The sequence below is a fragment of the Rhamphochromis sp. 'chilingali' genome, assembly GCF_963969265.1.
Source record: "Rhamphochromis sp. 'chilingali' genome assembly, chromosome: 14".
NCBI lineage: Eukaryota > Metazoa > Chordata > Actinopteri > Cichliformes > Cichlidae > Rhamphochromis > Rhamphochromis sp. 'chilingali'.
The window spans coordinates 20,075,325-20,098,273 of NC_137941.1; the positions used below are offsets into that span (position 1 = coordinate 20,075,325).

Here is a 22,949-nt window from a genome sequence, read left to right on the forward strand (position 1 = left end):
AGTCGGATCTGAATTTATGCTGTCTTTATACAGGTGCTGGGTTAAATACACAAACGTATATCTAATAGAAAGCATAAATAGTAAATGTTATCTTTCAGTTGACATGGCTAGCAGACTCCCTGAGTAAAAGTGTGCACAATATGTGTGTGATTATTTGCTTGGCAATGTCCACCACAACTTGGCTTGGGATTAAAAAAAAAAGCATCTGGCCACCAGGTTTGGCACAGCTGAAAGGAATGTGATGCTTTTCTAAAAATAGTCGGAAATGCACAAAGTTGAGATAAAAGGCTGAAAGGATGACAGTGAGAGTCTGAATGCATTTTTAAACACTTTTATTATTCTGTTTGTTGCATTTATTACATTAACTTTACATATGTAAATAGTCATTCGTGCATCCTTTGATTTTTTTTCCTGTTGGACGCTACCTTGCATTCCTATTAAAAAAATCTGAACCCACTTTCAGAATTATGATGTGTTTCTGATCACTGTGTATGCTCAAACTCCACATACAGGTAAGTACTACTTAAATGCTTTTGTAGCTTTTGAATGAAGTGCTGATCTTAAACTCTAATAACTTTCATGCTGCTCATCTGTTTACAAAGAAAATAACTGAGAGATGCAAGTCATATGCTTTGAAATGAAATATTATTTCAACAGAGAAATAACATTTTAAAAGCACCGCTTTGCACATACAAACACAGTAATACCCAGAAGCGCCATTGTAATTCATTGCTGATCATATAAGCACGCAGGTACCACTTTGATCCAGAGCAAAAATATTTAGAGGAGTGGAGTCTCTCTTTGGGTGTTTAACGTGAAGTTCTCAAGCAATTTTTCAAACCACTAACCATGACTGTAGGATGGAGGCATCGAACAAGACACGCATTCCTTTCTGGGGCACCAAAAAAGGTTTTACTGTTGCTCCCTCAGGCAATTGATTCAAGCCATCTGACCGTGGAATTCAACCTCTAACGAACACACATGGACACACACACACATGCACACACACATCAAACACAAACAGACTTTGAAACGTGTAGAAAAGTTTGTAATAGATATTACATAAACAAGGAATCAGTATGCAGCCCTTTTAGTTCATCTAATACTACCGATGGCCCCACCCAACTATCACAATACACTGAAGCGACAGGGTCTTCAGCTGAGGTACCAGAGGAAGAATAAGTATCAGCTCATAGTGACAGTTAGCTGGTTATTTAAGGGATGGCATTTTCTTTCCTACTGTCCAAAAATCACCCAAAATGTTAGTACATCTCTGCAGTGCAGGCGTGGCTGAGCAGCGAAATCTTGGAATATTTAATATAATTTCACTGTTTTAAAATAAAATTATATATATACGTTTTTCAAAACATAAAGCGTTTACTGCCTTTAATTTCAGCATGGATACATACAAATACACATTTGGTTTCTGCTAATGCTGAATATGAAAAATATAAAATAGCAGTGCACTCTTTCTTTAAAGACCAGGTAAAAGACTCAGAGTCTAAAAGAGGAAAGTGTTTTGAGGACAGGCGATGTGCTATCAAACAAGTACTTTAATTTGCCGCACAGAGACGCTGCTGTTGGTTCAGGAATGCATGGGCATCGATTCATTCAATTACAGAGTCACACAGAGAACGACAGCGAGATCTGCTTAAGAGTTTCTCACTGACACCATGTGAGGACAGTCTGGCAGATTATATCAGAAGCAGCAGAGCAGAGTTAAGTGTTGTCCATTTGGTGCTCATAAATAGGATTGTACTGAACATCCTACAGAGGTGTGTCAGAATATCTTCCCTTTGTACCGAGATGATGATGATGATGATGATGATGATGATGATGAAGACGAAGATAATGCAGGGAAATAATTCTGCAAGGCTGGCTCCCAGCATTTCTTCTTGTCAGCCTCTGGTCTCATTTGTTTACGATCAATCAGCTGAAAACAAAAGTACGAGGAGAGAGTAAAGAATATCTAAAAATGCATTATAAAGTATAAAAATAAAGGTTTTTCTAATATTTAACATTTACATTTCAGAAAAAAGTCTGAAACAGTTTAACTGTGGAAAGGTACTACATGCTAAAAAACACAGAGGCACAAAGTCAAAAGACAAAACGTGATTGATCATGCAGGTTTTAAAAAACATGAAATGACTATCACACTGATTTTTTACAGTATATGTAATAATATCTGGATTACAAATTATTAAATTAAATAATATAGTTTTATTGCAATCAGAGTTTTTAAAATCAAGTTCCAGGAAAATTCGTTACCATAAATCATTCCTGTCATAATAAGATGAGGTAAGTGGGAAAACTGCAGAACCTAGTCTCTGTCCAACTCTTCACTTTGTTCAGTGTATGAACTGGTTCCATCAGATCTTTCTTTGTAAAAGTCTTGTCTGTAAAGTTTTCTTTGACTTCTTTGGCTTTGGCTGATTTCCTTATTCAGTCAGAACTGCTATACTCGGACTTCCTTCTTGCACAGACGGAAAACAGCTCTTAAATTTGTCAGTAAAGTGCAGATGGAGTGCAGGTACAGGACAATGAAGCAGGAATATCATACCATCGATGTTCAGTCCTAACTGTAAATATTAACTAAACTTGGAGGATGTTATGAAACCCATTTCCAGATGGAATCAATATAGAAACTTATAAAAAGTGAAATAATACAAAAAACTGAGAGAACCAGAGACTTTTAGAAGTTTCTAGTCTTGAAATTAAAAAAGTCTTTCACTCTCAGTCTTTATAGTGCATGTCATTCATTTTTGTCTACACTCTCATACTCTTTTGTTGGTTTTGTGCTTTGTGCTGCTCCTTTCACTCTTTTTGCCTCTCCACTGATCGACTGAGGCAGATACCTTCTTCTCTCTGAGCCTGGTCCTGCCAGAAGGCACTTCCAGCTACAGGGGAGTTTTTCCTCTCCACCATCACAAAGTGAATCTGCAGTTACCCCTAGGCCATGCGGTTAATGATAATATTAAATACAACTGGAATCTCAAATACTGAGTGCAGCAGCTTCAGCACCCATTTTCCCATTCATATATTCAATATTGTAAATGTAGCATTTATGTCACAAGTTGACTAAAGACAAGTGAGATACTGTTTAGAAGCAAAAGCTAGTTTCAGAGTTTACAGATTAAAAACTAACTGACAAGACAGATCAGGTAATTTTATAGATATGAATAAAACCAGTTTACAACAACATATAATATAAATTCCTGCTCCTCCAGGCTTCTAAATATTAATGTAAGTTGGTGATAACTGAGAGCCTATCGATGGGGATGTTATTATAATTAAAATGCACATGTTTACAACGCATTACAACCTATGGGTGCATAATAAGATTTGCAAAATGTGCAAGAGAATATCGTAAAAAGTCACTTTGACTTGTGAATGTGTGCAGTAATGTGGAGCTGTGTGCGTAGTAATTTTGCAAATGTGTACACATATCTCCAAATCTGTATTCAGACTGAAAGAGATGATTTTTTTTTATTTTCAAAACATTTACTAATATAATTATACACACAGAAACTCAATACATATTTGCAGATTATAACACACTGACAAATCTTATTGGAATCTCACAATTAAGGTAATTACACAACTCTGGGCACAAATTTGGAACTAAATCAGTAAATATACTTGACAGTGTATGCCACAATATGGACGTTAGTGGATACTGGGAGTCATTTCACAATATCTGACCTGTGGGAAATGACTTTCTGACCATTATTTCAATATTATAACACTATTATTGAAGAACACCACATCTGGCAACTGCTTCTTCATTGTTTTTGAAGCACCCAGGCAGTTTGCCTAAACCCACAATAAGAGAAGGAGCCCCAAATATTAGATTTCCTTGACCTTCAAATGATCTCTTGGCTTTAAGAGAATTACGATGGAGTGAGTGGAGAAAGTGTAATAACTTTAAAACAATTCAAGCCAAGAGACTGTCAGTATCAAGAGCACAGTATATTAGTGCACAAGCAGTTCTTTAACGTTGAAATAAAAAAATACTGTTTTACTTCCAATATTAATTTAGTTTGTTCACTGTTTGAGTCACATGTTTACAAAGGGCGGGAACCATGTGTAGCTCTGCATGTTTTATTTGGCAGACACGGAGCCCAGTTCTGACAAAGGCATTTACAGTGGGGCAAAAAAGTATTTAGTCAGCCACCGATTGTGCAAGTTCCCCCACTTAAAATGATGACAGAGGTCAGTAATTTGCACCAGAGGTACACTTCAACTGTGAGAGACAGAATGTGAAAAAAAAATCCGTGAATTCACATGGTAGGATTTGTAAAGAATTTATTCGTAAATCAGGGTGGAAAATAAGTATTTGGTCACCTCAAACAAGGAAAATCTCTGGCTCTCACAGACCTGTAACGTCTTCTGTAAGAAGCTTTTCTGTCCCCCACTCGTTACCTGTATGAATGGCACCTGTTTGAACCCATCATCTGTATAAAAGACACCTGTCCACAGCCTCAAACGGTCAGACTCCAAACTCCGCCATGGCCAAGACCAAAGAGCTTTCGAAGGACACCAGGAAAAGTATTGTAGACCTGCACCAGACTGGGAAGAGTGAATCTACAATAGGCAAGCAGCTTGGTGTGAAAAAATCAACTGTGGGAGCAATCATCAGAAAATGGAAGACATACAAGACCACTGATAATCTCCCTCGATCTGGGGCTCCACGCAAGATCTCATCCCGTGGGGTCAAAATGATCATGAGAACGGTGAGCAAAGATCCCAGAACCACACGGGGGGACCTGGTGAATGACGTGCAGAGAGCTGGGACCAAAGTAACAAAGGTCACCATCAGTAACACACTACAACAGCAGGGAATCAAATCCCGCAGTGCCAGACGTGTTCTGCTGCTGAAGCCAGTGCATGTCCAGGCCCGTCTGAAGTTTGCCAGAGAGCACATGGATGATACAGCAGAGGATTGGGAGAATGTCATGTGGTCAGATGAAACCAAAGTAGAACTTTTTGGTATAAACTCAACTCGTCGTGTTTGGAGGAAGAAGAATACTGAGTTGCATCCCAAGAACACCATACCTACTGTGAAGCATGGGGGTGGAAACATCATGCTATGGGGCTGTTTTTCTGCCAAGGGGACAGGACGACTGATCCGTGTTAAGGACAGAATGAATGGGGCCATGTATCGTGAGATTTTGAGCCAAAACCTCCTTCCATCAGTGAGAACTTTGAAGATGAAACGAGGCTGGGTCTTCCAACATGACAATGATCCAAAACACACCGCCCGGGCAACAAAGGAGTGGCTCCGTAAGAAGCATTTGAAAGTCCTGGAGTGGCCTAGCCAGTCTCCAGACCTCAACCCCATAGAAAATCTGTGGCGGGAGTTGAAAGTCCGTGTTGCTCGGCGACAGCCCCAAAACATCACTGCTCTCGAGAAGATCTGCATGGAGGAATGGGCCAAAATACCAGCTACTGTGTGTGCAAACCTGGTAAAGACCTATAGTAAACGTTTGACCTCTGTTATTGCCAACAAAGGTTATGTTACAAAGTATTGAGTTGTATTTTTGTTATTGACCAAATACTTATTTTCCACCCTGATTTACGAATAAATTCTTTACAAATCCTACCATGTGGATTCATGGATTTTTTTTTCACATTCTGTCTCTCACAGTTGAAGTGTACCTCTGGTGCAAATTACTGACCTCTGTCATCATTTTAAGTGGGGGAACTTGCACAATCGGTGGCTGACTAAATACTTTTTTGCCCCACTGTATGTCTCCTCCCAGAATCAGAAATCAGGGCAAATGTTTTAACAAAAAGTATTTTGAAGCTTTCATTTCTTAATGATACTGCATGTTTTGTAGCATTTATGAACATAAAGCAATCTAGTTAACTTGAGGTGACCAGCTCACACCACTAGTTACATAAAACCTGTGGACAGGTGGCTAAAACGACAGGAGTGTGGACATCAACACGAGATTTTTCATATGTATTCCTGATACAACCCTCAAATAATGACAGTGAGACATTTTTGGAGTTATACAGTGGGCATACTCACCTTCTTTACGCAAAAAACACTTCCAAAGGCAGAAGCAGAGAGACAGAACTAACAGAGCTGCTACTGTAGTGACTGAGATCAGGATGGTGAGCGCCGTCCCGACTGGAAGGGAAAAATACAGAAATCTGATCAGCTGTTTTAATATCTCTATAAATAGATAAACATATAATTCTTCAATTTAATTTTGCTGTTAGTATTTCTGTGACTGTTTGTACCGAAGGGCTGTGCTAAACTGAAAAGTGCCTCTCTGCAGCTATAGACCTGCCCTGATTAAATCTCAGATTTAATTTAGTTACTGTCTGATTCCACTCTTGACCCATTAAACCAAGATAAACCACAGGTCATCAGAAAATGAAATACCTGACAATAGCACACAGTTTACATATGCCAAAGCTTCCAGACCATTAAAAAACACAACAGAGATTTTTTAACCATACTGGTGAAGAATGGGAAAACACTAATTCACTCAGCAACTTTGCTGATTCACTTAAACTGGTGATCACTCCCACTCTCATCCTTATCAGTTAACATGAGGTGCTGAGTAAACTAAGAGGCTCCCTTGACAGCCTGTTAGCTTAGCATAAACACTTGAATAAGGGAGAGTTGCATTGCTGGCATCAACAAATCATCTATGAGCATCTGTAACTTTCTATTTAAGATGCTCTGTCTTCAGTCTGCATGAAAACAGACATGTAGGTAGAGCAAATTATCATTTTATAGGTTGCTTGTGCAATATTGTCTTTAAAAAAAGGCAAAAATCATACCTTAATCCAGCACTTGAAACAGATGGCATGCATTGTGGAGTTTTTGGGGGGTTTGGGGGCTTATACAGCCATTGTTCTACAGTACCCCTGCTCATCATATCTGAGCTTTCACTTCCAAATTTCTTCCTTTGATTGAGACTTTTAAATAGAGAGACAGTAAGGCCATTATGATAATTCTGAACATTTAGTGAATCCTAGATAGGAAGTAAGTTACTGTTTAATGTTATGTATATTTAAATATTTATAGTATCATAATTCAGGCTTCTCTGGAGAAAAATCTATCTCATACTTTACCTCCTTATTTTATGCTTTTCCCTAAATTTAAACCCCCCAACACAGCAGAAGAGATTCAGTAGTCACTGCAAATTTGCACATGGTCAGAACAGGGTGAACAATCCAACCACAGTCCTGGAGGGCTAACAGCACTCCACAATGAGCTATATTTGAATGCATTTTTAATTTTTATGGGCACCTCATATTCATGGCTCTGCTTTAATGAGTTGCAAGGCATCGTGCAGAGACTCCTGTGGTTACTGGAAGCCATGAGAAGGAGACGGTGCTGGCGAGTGGATCAGGAAGCAGGCCAGCTGTGTTATCAATCGTGGTCAAGCGAGAAAGGGCAGTGGTCTGTATGACTATCTACTAACAAGTTCCACCGCATCAGCCAAGGACACTGCCTCTGTGCTCAGCAGAGCATAATATTAATGCACAGGGTCCATGGGTTGAAAATTGAAACACTGCTCAGAAGATCCATGAGGAAGCTTAAAAAAACAATTTTGATTTGACCCTTGAGGTTTCATCTTTTAATGCAGTATCGAATTCTTGGATTTTGTGCTAAAGTATGGTATCCAGCTGACTGTAGTTTCATTTTCATGAAGGTAAGAGTGGTATTGAAATGTTCATTTCACCATGTTATGAAGTGAAGATTGCCTTTATGCAAAAAATTGAAAAGGCTAACAGACCTACATAAGATGAGGATGGGTCTGCAAGTATGGGAACTAGTGCAATGCAGTTTATGGGTGTCTTTTAGAGAACATTTAAAAACTATTTCTACTATCTTTTTCATCCTGGGTTGTAGTATTGCCTGCAGAAAGACATTTTAAGTTTGTAACATAACGTAGCTCAGGGCAAAAAAAGCTCAGCCGCTGAGATCTTCAAAGAAGAAGGATTAGTAACACTAACTTACTCTTAGTGTTCATTGATACAGCAATTGGTGACTCAAGCCCTTTGTGGTGCACCAAGCATTTGACCGACACGTCTTTAAGCAACCCAGACTGGACAGTCAGCGTACTGATCACTAGAGTGGTCCCATCATCTTGCGGTAGCTGCTTTGTCACAGGTGGGTGCATGGTGCGGTTGTCTCTCTCCACATTCCACACAATCTCTGCCGGCGGCCTTGAAACAGAGGTGCAGTTTGCCTCGATCACCCCTGGAGAAGTGGTTTTGTAGCTCACCTGAGGTTTTGGCAGCACTGCGAATAATAAATTTACACAAATCCAAGTTTATTGCAATAAACCTTTCTGTTGCTTCAATAAAAATAAAAGCAGTCAGTGAAATATGAAAAGCATGCTGTGGTAAATCAATCATGTGTCAGATTACTTTAATCTATAAATTGGTCCATTGTTTTAGTTTCCATCATCTAAGTGTGCTAATTTAAATTTCTAAAATCATATCTAATAAAACCCTTAAAGCCTTTCGGTTCGTTCAGCTAAGATATGCGAATTCCTGCACTCCTTAGATCCATAAGTAAATATCTGGCTGTTTTCAATTCTCTGTTCTCTGGGCTGAGAAAGGAATGTGATACACTGGAACTCAGAACATTTCTGTTGGCAAGAAAACATTTAGCCACAAATATCTGGCATTCAGAGTTTCAGCAATTTCTGCAAATTCTACGTGATAAACTTCACCCATCAACAGCCTTAGAGGGTGGTTCAAATCTGAGATCAATCTGACAACAATCCAAACCATAATAATGCCTTCGTGTTGCATAGCTTGGAATGACTGTGGCTTTTATTTAAAATGTAATGCTCGTGTGTCCTAAACAGCAAATGTATTACGAGGAAGTACATTTTTGTCCCCGTTCATTACTATGTAGTTACCTATTACAATGGCACAAATATATATACGTAAAAACAATCAAAGTATTGTAATTGCTTTTTCCCTCATGGTGGCGATTACTTTTGAGATTTGTAGTAAGTTAAGACATTTATATATTACCTAATGTATACTGTGCCAAGCCTGGTGTTACAACTTAAATAAACCACAAACTGTGACATATAAAAGCTGAAAATGTATAATTTCATGCAGAAATTTAATGCAGCCGTGAAGATGTGAACTCAGTGACCGCTTCACTTGTAGTATGAAAAATCTTCTTTAGAGCTTTTAAATCACGTTACACATTTCTCCATTCCATGTTTTTCACACTCTAGTTTAACTAACCCTGCTGGTCTGCTTTCAGGAGGATAACGCACAAAGATTAAATCATTTTTTTAACATGGCAGTGAGTTCGCTGTACTAAAAAGGCCTCCACAGTCACCAGATTTCAATCCAAAAAAGCAGCACTGAGATTTGGTGGAACAGGAGATTCACATCATGGATGTTCAAATGACGAATCTGCAGCAACTGTGTGATACCGCCATGTCAATATGGACCTTAATCTTAGAGAAATGATTACAGCACCTTGTTAAATATATACCAGGAAGAATTACCATGAAGTCAGATCTAAAGGCAAAGGGAGTCTGGCCTAGTACCATGTTTTTTATTAATGTAATTAAGAATACTTGTAATAGCAAAGATAATGTAAATGTGTCTGCATGGGCTATAATTGCTGTTGAACAGTATTTCTGAAAGTGGGAGAAAAGAAGGCCATATTATGTCACACCCAAAGTGGAATGAAGTTAGAAGCCTGTTGGCAACAATAAGCATTAAGAATAAAACATTAATGCTAATCATGCTTCAGCACCCAGAGCGCCTACTGTCCTGTACAGTTCAGTTTCAGACAAAAGCACGTGTGTTTCTTGAGATAATTGTGAGAGCAAGGGAATGGGAGAAAAGTGGAAAAGCAAATGAGCATAAAGAGAGAGAGAGAAACAAAGCACAGAGGGAATCACTGTCTGCCGCAAACACTGACAGAGTCATGCATCAGGACCTCGTTCCCTGCCTCCATCGTTCTTCCGAATGGTCCATTCTTTGCACGGACACACTCCTGTTCTGTTCTGAGTTTGTGTGTTAACAACAGTCTACTCTTGTGATATCATAAAATTGTGCATAGGGCAAAATCTGGGAGAAAAGATGCACATTCCTATCTGAATCCCAGGGGGTACCTGTCTATCCTGCCAAAAATGTCCAAGTTAAATCGTCTCCTAGTTGCACTAAAGCCTGCCTGCTTTATTTTTCTCTCGGCTTTTAGCTCCAACTATTTTCTTCATTCCATGCGAAAGTGACACTATTTTACAAAAACACAGCCTCAAAAAACTGAAGACTTTTGAAGTATCAGCCGCACTAACAACAAATAAAATCATAGCTCTGTGGGAGGTAGGGAACCTTGATTAGGTCCGCTAGCCCAGAGCAAACTATGTCAATTTGATGTACTGCTTTGGAAATTTGGCGTGAAATTCTGGGCGTAATTTGGTTCAGCGTGCCTCGATTAAGACTCCTAATGACTTTATTGGTCGCCTGACATTTCAACTAGTGCCACCAACAAGCCAAATCTTCCACTTGTCCAGGGCTTAATTTAATCTCAGAACAGCTCAATCACTTCCAGTTAAATTCTAGGGCCAAAGGGTAGGTTTAAGCATTTTACAAAGCAAATATGAGACTGTAATAGTCTGAATTAACTAAATCAAGTGAGTATCTTACCAATCACAGTTAAATGATACTTTAGCGGAGCTGTGATGTACAGTGCCGTGCCTGGAGAGAACCAAACACAGCAAAACAGCACAGACGCCTAATGTAACTGCAGAGCACGGTGGTGCAGGGGTGATGATTTGGGCTGAGCACCTTGTAGTCATTAAGTTGACCACAAACTACTCTGTATGCCAAAGTAATCTTCAATCAAATGTGAGACCATCTGTCTAAAAACTAACGCTTGGTAAGGCTGGACAATGATGTGAGAATCTGATAAATTCATATTATTGCTCGTAAAGATGGCGCTACGAGTTCTTATCAATTAGTTTTGCACAGAATCATGTGAAAATTTTCTTTCTTGCATGACAAAACAATAATGCAAATTCACCAGCAGTGTTTATTACCTTTGTGCAGAAACAGGCTAGATGTTTCTGTTTACATTTTATCTGGTGAGCTAGCTACAAAATTAGCATTTAACTAATTTTGTAAGATAACTTTGCAAATATTACACAGACTTGCTTATTTTTTGCATATTGTTAAAAAATTATGTTTTCAACAGTACAGAGACTGTTCTTTTACTCCCTCTGATTTGTGCTAACTAGGCACTTGGTGTGAGCAGATTACACAATTAATGACTATAGCAATTAGCAATTTTATTTTATTTTCAAAACTTTATTTTAAGAAACTTTTAAACTGTGCTTCATTTCTGATTTATGGTAAGTTTATTGTACATAAGATGTCTCAGGGTTTGTACAAATACTGAGTTCTTGTGTGGATTATCCTTTTACAATACTGAACCACAACAGCATCACCAGTAATAGCCCACTGTGAAAACAGGTGTTTACCGTAGGTGGAGAGACAAACTGTGGAGGTCTTCGGCCCATCAGAACGTGTTTCATAGATGCAAGTGTAACAGCCTTCGTCCTGGATGGCAACAGGCTGGATGGTAAGCTGACTGTCAGACAGGGAGGAAGTGAGCCAGACTCTCCCCTGGTAGGGTGGCTCGATCATGGGGTCGCTCCGTTTTGCAAAGGAGGCTACATCCGTGGATTCTCCTTGAGCAGAAATGTGCCTCCACATTATCTGTTGAACTTTTTCTGGCAAACCATAGGAGCATAAAAGGGAAACCTTTTTGCCGCTAACTGCTGTTTTGTTACCATCAACGGTGACTTGAGCTGGAGATTTAAAAAGAGAAAAAAACACTAGTCAGTGAAAGAATGATGGATGAGAAGATAAGATAAAGAAAAGAAAAAGGCAGATAAAGGGTGCAAACAGGACAATGTTAATATTCAGAAATATGAGACGCCCAAACAGAAACCAGTCACTGGAATCCACACCAGCTGTTTTTGGTTAGAGCCCTCCTCCCACTGCTCCACGGCTCTTTATTAACATGACTGGCTGAGTTTCAACATACTCATCAACTCTTGTTCAGAGGTGAGCAGTGGTTAGGGACATCAGTATTCACATATTTTCAGTGTTAACGGTCGGGTGCAAAGGGCAGGCATCCAAAATCAGTTAAGAAATGGTGCACCACTGAGGACAGAAATGATGGAAACTCCATTCAGCTGACTGGCTTTTATGATTCTCGTGTGGCGTCTCAATTTCAATCTTTGTTATTTCTCAAATATACCAGCAGCTATTGTAGCACATCTCACATTTTCTCATTCAAAAACAGACGACACTGATGATACTAATGGTGTATCAACCAGTTGACAGGCCATTTTACTTCCGCTTCAGAACAATTGAGCTCTTCAGTTTGACCCTGTGAATGACATCTGCCTCCTTCCTTGTGTCAAGGGGATCATTACTCAAACTGGCTTCTAGAGCAGGTCTTCCCAACTAGTTCGCAGCCATTCTTACTATGCCATAGAAGATTTTCACTGTGGTTTAAATACAAGAGACCTGCATGTTTAGTGTGCTTTTGTTTGAAAAAAAAAAAAAAGACATTTTGAACTTTCACCCATGCAAAGCCTGTAGGTCAGCTTGCATTACAATTCATTCATTTTTTGTTCAGTTATGGCTGTGCAGACTGATACTCACTTTACATTCAGTGCAATAACAGCATCATATAAACTTTTATTTTTAGCCATTTTATGGAGCAGAAGACATTACGTTGATTACAGGAATCTGAGAAGAATGCACTGAAGTCCACCAGAGGTCTCTGAACTGAGCCAGAAACACTGCTGTAAAGGATCAGTACCTTAATCCATACAGGCAAGCTACTCATTCTGTCCTGTAACAGATTGGTACAGCTTCAGAAATGTGTACAAGCACACAGGATTTACCTAAACTATAACATACTGCTGTTGCACCAAGATCATTAATGTTAATCTGTTATCATTAATGGGCTTACTCACAAGTCACTGTGAGACACGTCGATCCCTGCTTTGAACCAGTAGGGTGCAGGTCAAATATGCAAGTGTAGCAGCCTTCATCACGGAAGCCCACCCTGCGAATGATGATAGACGAGGTGTCCTTCGCAGACGACGGGGCGAGTTCCACATGCTGCTGTCCGCTCACACTCTCCCTGTTGCCAGGCTGGTAGGTCAGCAGGGTCTTGTTCTGGACATCTAGCCAACGCACCTGTCTCAGGGATTCACCTCGCTCCTTTGAAAGACTGCAGGTCAGAGTGAAAGGCTTCTCCACCGGTGCTTCCAGATGCTGGGTTGCTGTTACTCTAGCTGGAACAACCACCAGAGAAAATCATAAGCTGATGTACAGAACATCCTCACTTTAGCTTTTTCCTTATGCTATAAGCGTGGTTTGGCACACTCACCTTGTAGGCGTCCTGCCATAAGCAAGAGTGAACACAGCTGCAGACAGGAGGCCTGGATCATCATCTTCTTCACTGCTCATTCAACAGAGAGAAAACGAGAGTTACTGAGATTTAACAAATGATTATAGTCTGCTCCTGTGTGAATATACCCTCTCTTATAATTAAAAAAAGAAAGAAGATGATCCAGTGATGCAGAATGAAGGCTGAAAAGGCAAACTCACTTTATCTTACTCAGAAAGCCAGTTAAACTGCTGTATTCAACAATGTACATTTTTTTACAGAGATTTTACTCCATAAAGCATTTAGTGCAGTTCAAAATATTTCTATACATCTATAAATTAAGTGCGCAAAGACTTTCAGATGATACCCTGAGTAAGTCGCAAAGTTATCACAGTAGAGATGATTAAACCGATTCAGGGTTGGATTTAAGCCTAACGGCTCAAACTCCAAATTAAATACAACTGTAGATAATTGCACGTCAAAGAAATTAGTGATTATAAGTGTTGTACTACTTTGCTGAAATCAGATCACCTGTTGTTAACCAAGTGAATGAAACAAAATTCCTTTAAAAGATTAATAAATCAAAAGCCCTATCATATACAAATTATAGACCCATGAGACTAAATCACTCACCTTTGTATGCCAAAAAGCCAAGCAGTTTAAAATCTTCTACCTCTGCAACATCTCGCTCATCCTTATGATTTGTCAGTCTCGGGAAACTTCACTCTAGAAAAGGATAGAGACCGTTTTTACTCATCCAACTCTTTTCCACTGTGCGCACATCAAACTCCGCCGTGAACACCAGCCGGCCAACAACGGACTGCGGTGAGGCGCCCACAACAGGCTGAACCACATAGCTCATGTTTTGCGCTCACAACGCCCTCTGGAGGGACTTTGTGTGCATTTCTGGTTTCACAAAGCCTGCAATCAACCATGGACTGCAGGACGCAGCTGACAAGTGTTTCATTTTGATGTCAAGTACACATTATAATAAATTAGAAGTTTGAGTAAAACATATTAATTTAAGGCTTTCATTGGAACTTTGGGTAAAACCTCATAGGATGACATCAGAAAACATAACAATTTTTCAAACTACTCCAAGGCTGAGACGAGTGAATGTAATACAAATACTAAATACATAAATCTTATTCATTAAACTGCTTCCTTTAGGGGCCTCCAGTGTCCTCCATCTCACCCTATCCCGAAGATCCTCCTGTGTCGCATCCCTCTGCATGTCCTCCTTCAAAACTTCTATTGACTTCGCTGAGATCTTCTTCTTCGTCTCCTGCCTGTCAACTCCATCTACAGTTAGCATACTTTTCCCAGTATTTCCACTATCCCTCCACTGCACACGTCCAACCCAAAACCATCCCAGTCTTGCCTCTCTAAATTTGTCCCCAGGTATTAAAAAGTGAATGAATGATTAAATAAATGATATTTATAAATAATTCGCAATTTATTTAAAAACAATGAAAACAATTTAACGCTATGGTTGAGTACATTTTTTATTAACTTTATTGAAGTAAAGAAAAGTAAGAAGTGCGTTTTTGTTGCGCTTATTTTTTTACGTCTACGTTTTTACATATGGAAAAAACAACAATTGTAAAATAAATTACATTTCTGATAAATGTAAATAATATAGCCACGTTCACGGTTTGCTACAAAATGAAAACCATACTTTCTGGCGAAATTTATTTTTTGTTTTTGACGTCATAACTGTGAGACGGAAGTGTATTTGCAGGAGTCATCTCGGTGACGTCCCTTCGCGGGCAGTTGCTTTAAGATAACAGTTTAATAACAGTTGCTCCAAATATGCGCTTCTTAACGACATAACGAATAATTTGCATTCAGATCGGAGAGTTTCTATCATGTCAGCGTGAACGGAAGCTGTGCTCGACCCAGTTACACATGCTCAGTTAGTTTTCGACGCACTAAACTGTCATCATGTCGTTTCTAGTGGACTCAGTCATTATGTTCACCTCACAGGTAATGCTGAGCTGGAAGAGTCGACTGGTAGTAACTCGTGTTTAACTTCGTACACCCGGACATGCAGTGACAGGTCTAAGCTTTGACTCTCAAGTGTATCCTCCCAATATCACACCGAAAACGCATTTTGAAGACTGTTAGCTTGGTGCTAGTTTACAGATGGTACAGACCTTGCTAAATATCGAGTTGTGGTTGTAAATAACTTCATTTAACAGAAGAATAACAACAACTTACAAGTTGTTGTCCTACCTAAGCAAAAGCGCCTTTACTAAAATGTAAGCTTTGAGAGTACAATTTGAGAGAATGTTTACATCCCTTGAGTACTTTAATGTGTACTTTAATACATGGTGATTTTAACAAAAGAACATTCAGGCTGTTTCCTAGTGAATTGCGAGGATAGAAATACAGTAGGTTTGCTGTGCAGGAGAACTTGTGGATTATGTAGTTTCACACTCTACAAGTAGGTTTAGCTGAGTTTCGTCAGCTTCACACTTGTGAATGTTGGATTTGCTTGTTGCAGAATGAATGCTTGTTTTGTAAGGTGGGTGGAAATCCATGACCGATGTTGTGCCAAAAACTGATTTCCAATGTTTCCATGTGTTTTTTAAGTGTAATGTCTTTACTTATATTTGTAAATTGACTTTAGTGAACAGGATTTGTAAAGGGTTTATATAGAAACTTTAAAAATTACCAGTTTTTCAAGTATCTTCATAACTCTGTGTTATTGTACCTACATTATAACCAAGCCAGTCCCTTTTGGACACTTGAAATATGTTTCCTGAACTATTGTTATATATGTTGTAATTTCTGCTGTCCTCTTGGTCAGATTACTCTTTTTTTTAAGTGTTTTTTTTTCTTACTTGATAAATAAAGGATTTATAAAAGTCACTGCCAAAACCTGATTTTGGCTTGTGACAGGAATGTTGAGGCTCAGGATGACTTGGCATATAAAAACAGTTTTTGGCAGACGATCACTTTTTGGCACAACACCTGATTGCAAATAGGTGATAAGCATTTTTGGTGTAGGGCTGCAAATTGGGAAAGAGAACTTGAACTGCCATTGATCCCAGTGATCCTACAGCTTACTGGACATTTTCATAGCCAGTAAGCTGTGATAATGTGAGAATTAGCTAGTGAACGGGCACCTATACCAGAAACCTGAAGCTGAAGACATGCTTTCGTATTTAACTTAAGCACATATTTATTCGAACAAATCCATCAAACTATCTCTAGCTCTGATAAGCTGAAATTTGATGGTATGCACATACCTCCCACTTTATTCCACACAGGTTCTGTTCTTTGGTTTCGGCTGGTTGTTCTTTATGCGGCAGCTGTTCAAAGACTATGAGGTACAGTGTCTTTACTTACAAATTATCACCAGGATGGATAATAATAAATCTAATAAGAAAAATGTAAGCGTTTAGGTTGCGTTGTAATTAATTAAATGTGTTTTTGTTTGTGTGCAGGTGCGGCACTATGTTGTCCAGGTGGTTTTCTCTGTCACCTTTGCTTTTTCATGCACGATGTTTGAGCTCATTATCTTTGAGATTCTGGGTGCCTTAAGCAGCAGGTTGGTGTATTTTCTGTGAGATTTTAGTGTGTTTTGTTGCTTACAGTCAATGAAAGACGTGAGCCTTTATGTGTTTGCAACAGTTCCAGGTATTTCCACTGGAAGCTGAATCTCTACGTGATTCTGCTGGTTCTAATCTTTGTGGTGCCTTTCTACATTGGTTATTTTGTTGTCAGCAACATCCGCCTATGTAAGTTCGCCACTTTTGCCCACTAAAAAAAATCAGATTTTATCACTTAAAGTTTTTTAAACTGTTTGACATCTCTCGGAGCAGTGCAGAGACAGCGGCTTCTTTTTGCCTGTATGGTGTGGTTTACCTTCATGTATTTCTTCTGGAAGTTGGGAGATCCATTCCCCATCTTGAGCCCGAAACATGGTGAGTGCACATAGCTCACTTTATTAACCACCAGTCACTTTTATGTTCTCACACTGCATAGAGTATTTCAAACATTATAATTTTTTTTTTAAAATACAGAGGTCCCATCTCTAATATTGTACTTTGGAAAGAGTGTTGAAGGGCAAGCGAAGAGTTGTGATGCTTCAGTCTGATGCTTTGTGGGGGGGGGTTGTGTTAGGGATTTTATCCATTGAGCAGCTAATCAGTCGTGTTGGTGTGATCGGAGTCACTCTCATGGCTCTGCTGTCTGGGTTTGGTGCCGTCAACTGTCCCTACACCTACATGTCCTACTTCCTCAGGTAAGCTCCACTGTGAGTGTATTCTGACAACACTTTCAGCTATGCTATGTGAAACAGAAAGTATATTTTTAGCAGGGCTTAAAATGAGGTAAATACAACTTCTGTTAAACAACAGCATATGATGCATTACACAGTGTCATGATTTATTTAACAAAGATGGATGAATCCAGAAGCAGCGTTTGAAAAACTAAGCCCACCCTTACTTCTTCCATAGGAATTAAGAGGGAAAGTAACAGCCAGGTGCTGATAATCAAATGCATTTGATTAAGCGATCATTAGCAGATCAGTTTGCCGGTCTGGAGCATTCGGGTGTGTATTAAAACAGTGCCAAGGAGGAAAGATATCTGCAGTGATCTTACAGTAACAATGGTCACTGCCTGTCAATCTGGGAAGGCTTGTATAGCTGTCATTTACAGCAAGAAACATTACTCATAAACGGAAGACATTTAAGACAGCTGCCAATCGTTCCAGAAGTAAACATCCCAACAAAGTCACCTCAAGGTCAGACTGTGCGACGCTCAGAGAAACTAAAAACACCAAGAGCTATATCTCAGATTCTACTGAAGAATTGTGGTTGGTTTGGAGGGTTTTCAGAAAGCCACTTTGCTCTAAAAGGAACGTGGCAGCATGAGTTTGGTTTGTATGTGAAGAAACCACAAGACATCTTTGGAGTGGAGATGTTTGGTCATATTGAACAGTGTCATGTGTAGCAGAAACTAAACAGAGCATATTAGCACAAACGCCTCATACTCATACTCAGCATAGGAGACCCACTCCCCGTCTATCAGTCTCACAAACGTGTGGGATTGATAAACTGGGAAACGGTTAACTGAGGTTATTGCTGTTAAAATGGTTTCACAAGCTGTTGCATCATGGTGTATACTTAGTTTTTCACACTGCTTCTATGTTTTTGTCTTAGTTTTGTGAAATAGTGACACAGTGTAACATGTCACATCATGGTTTGTTCTTAAATAATTTTAGAGCCTGCTAGCCAGATGGCTTTATTATTATAATATCCTGATAATTGAAATAGGCTGTACATTCTTTTTACCATGACTGTAATCATGCATTATATTAATCTGAGTCTCACTGATTATCATACTGACTTTTATCTTTTTTTCATGGCAGAACTCAAACAAAGGATGACACTGCCTTTATGCTTTGTGCTTTTGTTGCGTTCATAGAAATGTAACAGACAGTGACATCCTTGCTCTGGAGAGACGGCTGCTTCAGACTATGGACATGATTGTCAGCAAAAAGAAACGGTAAGAAAAGACTTTTTGTTTTTTCTTAAACTACAAAAACATATTTGTGTCGCATTTCATAGATTTTTTTTTTTTAAACTATTTTTAAAGAATTGCTATGACCCGGAGGCAGATGTACCAGCGTGGGGAAGACCAGAACAAACAGACAGGATTCTGGGGCATGATCAAGAGTGTCACCTCGACACAAACGGGCAGTGAAAGTATCCTTTATGCCTATAATGAATAAAACTTGACACACGGGGTTGCCACAGCAGTTTTACGTGGTGCAACATGACGGGATTTGTAACTTATTTGAAGCCTAATTTCTGTGATTTTTCAGCTGTTACTGAATATCTCCATTTTAAGTGGGCTTAAATATTTGTAGTCATCCTTGACTTCTTTCTCCAGACCTCTCTCTGGTCCAGCAGGAGGTTGACGCTCTTGAGGAGTTGAGTCGGCAGCTTTTTCTTGAGACCGTAGACCTCCAAGCCACTAAGGTAACAAGAGTGCATGTGTGATCACATGCACACTTTGCTGTGGACTTTGGAGACCTTCTCTAATTTATTTTATATATTTTTAAAATTCCTCATCTATAACAAGTTGAACATCCCATCTCAGTTGTGATTTCTGTTCTTTTGATTAGAACCCAACCGATTTATCAGTGGGCCACTAGTATGATCTGATACTAGCTATTTGCTGGTGTATCTGTATTGGCACTTGCAACAGCTGATTGACTGACTATACAAGAGAGGAGAAACACCCTTCAATCTTGCTACAACTGTTGATGCTGCATAGTTTGCCCACCAGAGGGCACTCTCCAACCACTCTGGTGGGAGCATGCATATTGGGAATTGATCTGGGCAGAGTTGGGCAAAACTTGAGCAAGTAAATTAATAACTACCCATAACAAATGGAGTCAGTGAGTCTGCCAATGTATTGGAATATCTTATTTTTTACATCAGCAAATATCTGTCTGAAATATTAGCTGGACTCTTGCTGAAACCAGGTCCAGTATTCAGGTCCCTTTTCACTCTTGCTTATTCTTCAGTAAGTATCAAGTAAAGAATTCAGGTCATGTTATGACTTAATAGCTGTTCAGCTTTCATCATCATTACTCTGTTAAGCTTAGTTATTGATCTGTAACATATCAGGGTCCTTATAACATATGCACTAGCATGAGTCCCTAGCATGATGTGAACCATTTACATTGCCTGTCCACCATATAGAGGATTACACCACTACTCCTTGTAAAATGCTGATTCTAAAATGTTAATAACGTGGCAAGTGTGGTTGTTATTTTTGTGATTTAAGCAGGTAAGGTTTAGTCTGAAGCACAAAGCGACATGCATGCCTGTGTTTTCCATAGAAACCATTGTTTAATTGAATGTTTTGATTAAATCCAAGAGGACTCTGACACCATAACAGCACATCCTGCCTTTATAGACACATTTATTTATACACACTACGCCCTTTTCTTGTATGTAGGGTAAATGATTTGCAAATTTTTTAACACCACCTTTCTTTATCTGCAGGAGCGAATTGAGTACTCAAAGACATTCCAGGGAAAATACTTTAACTTCCTTGGCTACTTCTTTTCCATCTACTGTGTGTGGAAAATCTTCATGGTGAGAATATTCACATAATGTACTCTGGCTTTGTTTTTGTTTTTTCCCATTCATAATGACATACATAGTTTTGGTTACATAGTAAGTGTCACTGTGTATCTTTATTGCACTAGATGTAATAAAATGTTATTCTTCTTGTAATCATAGGCCACTATAAACATAGTGTTTGATAGAGTGGGAAAGACGGATCCAGTGACGAGGGGCATTGAAATTACGGTGAACTACCTGGGCATTCAGTTTGATGTGAGACACACACCCATGCACTCACAAACACAAAGCTGTGTTTCGATTAGTTCATAAGACTCGACCCAAACATAAACAATACTTGTCTTACCTTAATGTTTAAAAATGAATTTTTTTTACTGAAATTTCATGTTATGGGGCCTTTTTTTGTTCTCCAGACACGTCTCCATAATTTAGCTGTGTAAATATGTCCCCATAACATGAGTAATACACAAGACCTGCAGCAATGTCATATGTCATGTAGACTTGTTTTCTGCAAGAACTCTGATCATGCTCATTATTTTTTTGAGTTCTCACAGTTCACAATTAAAGATCCTTGGAGTCACTTTTGAATTTAAATGAATAAATGGCTACAAAATAAAATCTTTTATTGGTTTTTGCCTGCACTATTTCTCACGCCACTGTTTTTCTTATTGATTTTTTGTCTTTCTCACTTTTCAGGTCAAGTTTTGGTCCCAACACATTTCTTTCATCTTGGTGGGAATAATCATCGTCACGTCGATACGTGGCTTACTCATCACCCTCACCAAGGTAAAGCTGTCACTTCATAAGGTCTTTTTAGGCAGTTCATCTTGATCCTCATGATCAGTTTAATGAAACATTTTCTGCTGCTTATTTTTAGTTTTTCTACGCAATATCAAGCAGCAAGTCTTCCAATGTCATTGTGCTTGTCCTCGCTCAGATCATGGTGAGTGTGTCTGCCTTACGCCTATGTTTTTAAGAAAACCTGCAGCCTACAAATGACCGTGAATCTGAATCTTTGTTGTCATCGTAGCAATGAAACTGAGGCGCAATTCTCTCTGTGCAAAAAAGAAAAAAATCCACACAGTTCCTCAATAAAATGTAAAAATTAAATTAAAAATATATAGAAAAATATGTCTATAAACATCAAACACAATTGTTTCCATGTTGCACTAGCCTCCACTTGCCGGTGTTGATTTAAATACCAGCAATAACCTGTGGTTGTAAACATGAGACTGAGTTGTAAGATTGTAAACATTGCATAACAAGTTATACTGAATCAAATTGTCTGTAACTGTAATTTGGCAATCAGACGTTTCTGTGTATCTCAATCCAATAGGGGATGTATTTCGTGTCATCTGTGCTGCTGATGCGTATGAGCATGCCATTGGAGTATCGCTCCATTGTGACAGAGGTTCTGGGAGAGCTGCAGTTCAACTTCTATCACCGCTGGTTTGATGTCATCTTCCTGGTCAGCGCTTTGTCCAGCATCCTCTTCCTTTATCTGGCCCACAAGCAGGCACCAGAAAAACACATGGCACTCTGATCTCCTGAAGTACATCACCTCTCTTTGGACTTGTGATGCATGGGCTAACTTTTAAATTTGGAATTTAGAGATATCCAAAATTACATTATTTTATATGTATATGTTGGACATATTTACCTGGACTGCCTTTTCCTGAATCAGGAATGGTGGATTTTGAGGAATAAGTTTTGGGGACCTTTTGGGGCTAAGAGAACAACTTTGAACTTGGACCCTCTTGAAATTAAAGTATTTACAGAACATTATTATTAGGTTTTTTTGATTTTCTATTTGAAAATACAAATACTGTTTCATTTGTTTACTACATTCTTTTCTTTCTTCATTGTCATGATTGGAGCTGACCTGGGGCCTGTTCACCATATGTCAGTCAACGTTTCAGCTGGATGAAATTGTAAATGGTTTGGTTTAAGGCCACATTTTTCACCATCTTGGATTATTTGCCACAGCAGCATACTAAGACCACACCTACTCCTTTTACTTTATTGTAAATTACCATCCATCGATTATGCATATACCATATTCAGGGTCGCTGCAGGCTATGCCAGCTGTCTTAGGTGAGAGGCAGAGTACATGCTGGACAGGCGGCCAGTCTATCACAGGGCTAACGCATAGTGGCAAACAGCCATTTAGAACTATCAGTTAGCTGTCAGTACCTGGAGAAACCCACGCAACCAGGGAAATCATGCACACTCCACTCAGAAAGGCCTCGGCGACCTGGTGGATTTGACCTCGCTGTAAGGGAAAAGTGCTTACCGTTGCACCACCATGCTTTCTGTTAATTATAAATGACATAAAGATTAAATTTCAAACTGCAGATCACTGCACAACCCTGGCTGCATGGTACACTGATGATACCAGGAGCATTTAAAGTGGGGAGAAT

The 22,949-nt window shown here is 39.1% G+C and overlaps 2 protein-coding genes across 3 annotated transcripts; one reads left to right on the forward strand and one right to left on the reverse strand.

Moving 5' to 3' along the window:
• Positions 1-361: 361 nt before the first annotated feature.
• Positions 362-14,631, reverse strand: LOC308410298 (OX-2 membrane glycoprotein). Of its 2 annotated transcripts, XM_080903540.1 has the most exons (8): positions 14,616-14,631; positions 14,054-14,146; positions 13,421-13,492; positions 13,002-13,325; positions 11,490-11,819; positions 7,985-8,269; positions 6,035-6,136; positions 362-1,933 (listed from the first exon to the last, which is right to left on the reverse strand). In XM_080903540.1, exons 3-8 carry the CDS (start codon positions 13,482-13,484, stop codon positions 1,926-1,928), a joined length of 1,113 nt encoding a protein of 370 aa, XP_080759666.1. In that variant the 5' UTR covers positions 13,485-13,492; positions 14,054-14,146; positions 14,616-14,631; the 3' UTR covers positions 362-1,925. The 2 variants fall into 2 exon arrangements, with proteins under 2 accessions (XP_080759666.1, XP_080759665.1); XM_080903539.1 differs by lacking the exon at positions 14,616-14,631 and having other exon boundaries at positions 14,054-14,224.
• Positions 14,632-15,150: 519 nt separating this feature from the next.
• LOC308410354 (Golgi pH regulator) lies at positions 15,151-22,925 on the forward strand. The gene is made up of 14 exons (XM_080903631.1): positions 15,151-15,406; positions 16,696-16,755; positions 16,873-16,976; positions 17,060-17,166; positions 17,251-17,352; positions 17,552-17,672; positions 18,857-18,937; positions 19,028-19,137; positions 19,325-19,413; positions 20,449-20,541; positions 20,689-20,784; positions 21,226-21,315; positions 21,407-21,472; positions 21,866-22,925. Exons 1-14 carry the CDS (start codon positions 15,365-15,367, stop codon positions 22,070-22,072), a joined length of 1,368 nt encoding a protein of 455 aa, XP_080759757.1. The 5' UTR covers positions 15,151-15,364; the 3' UTR covers positions 22,073-22,925.
• Positions 22,926-22,949: the final 24 nt, after the last annotated feature.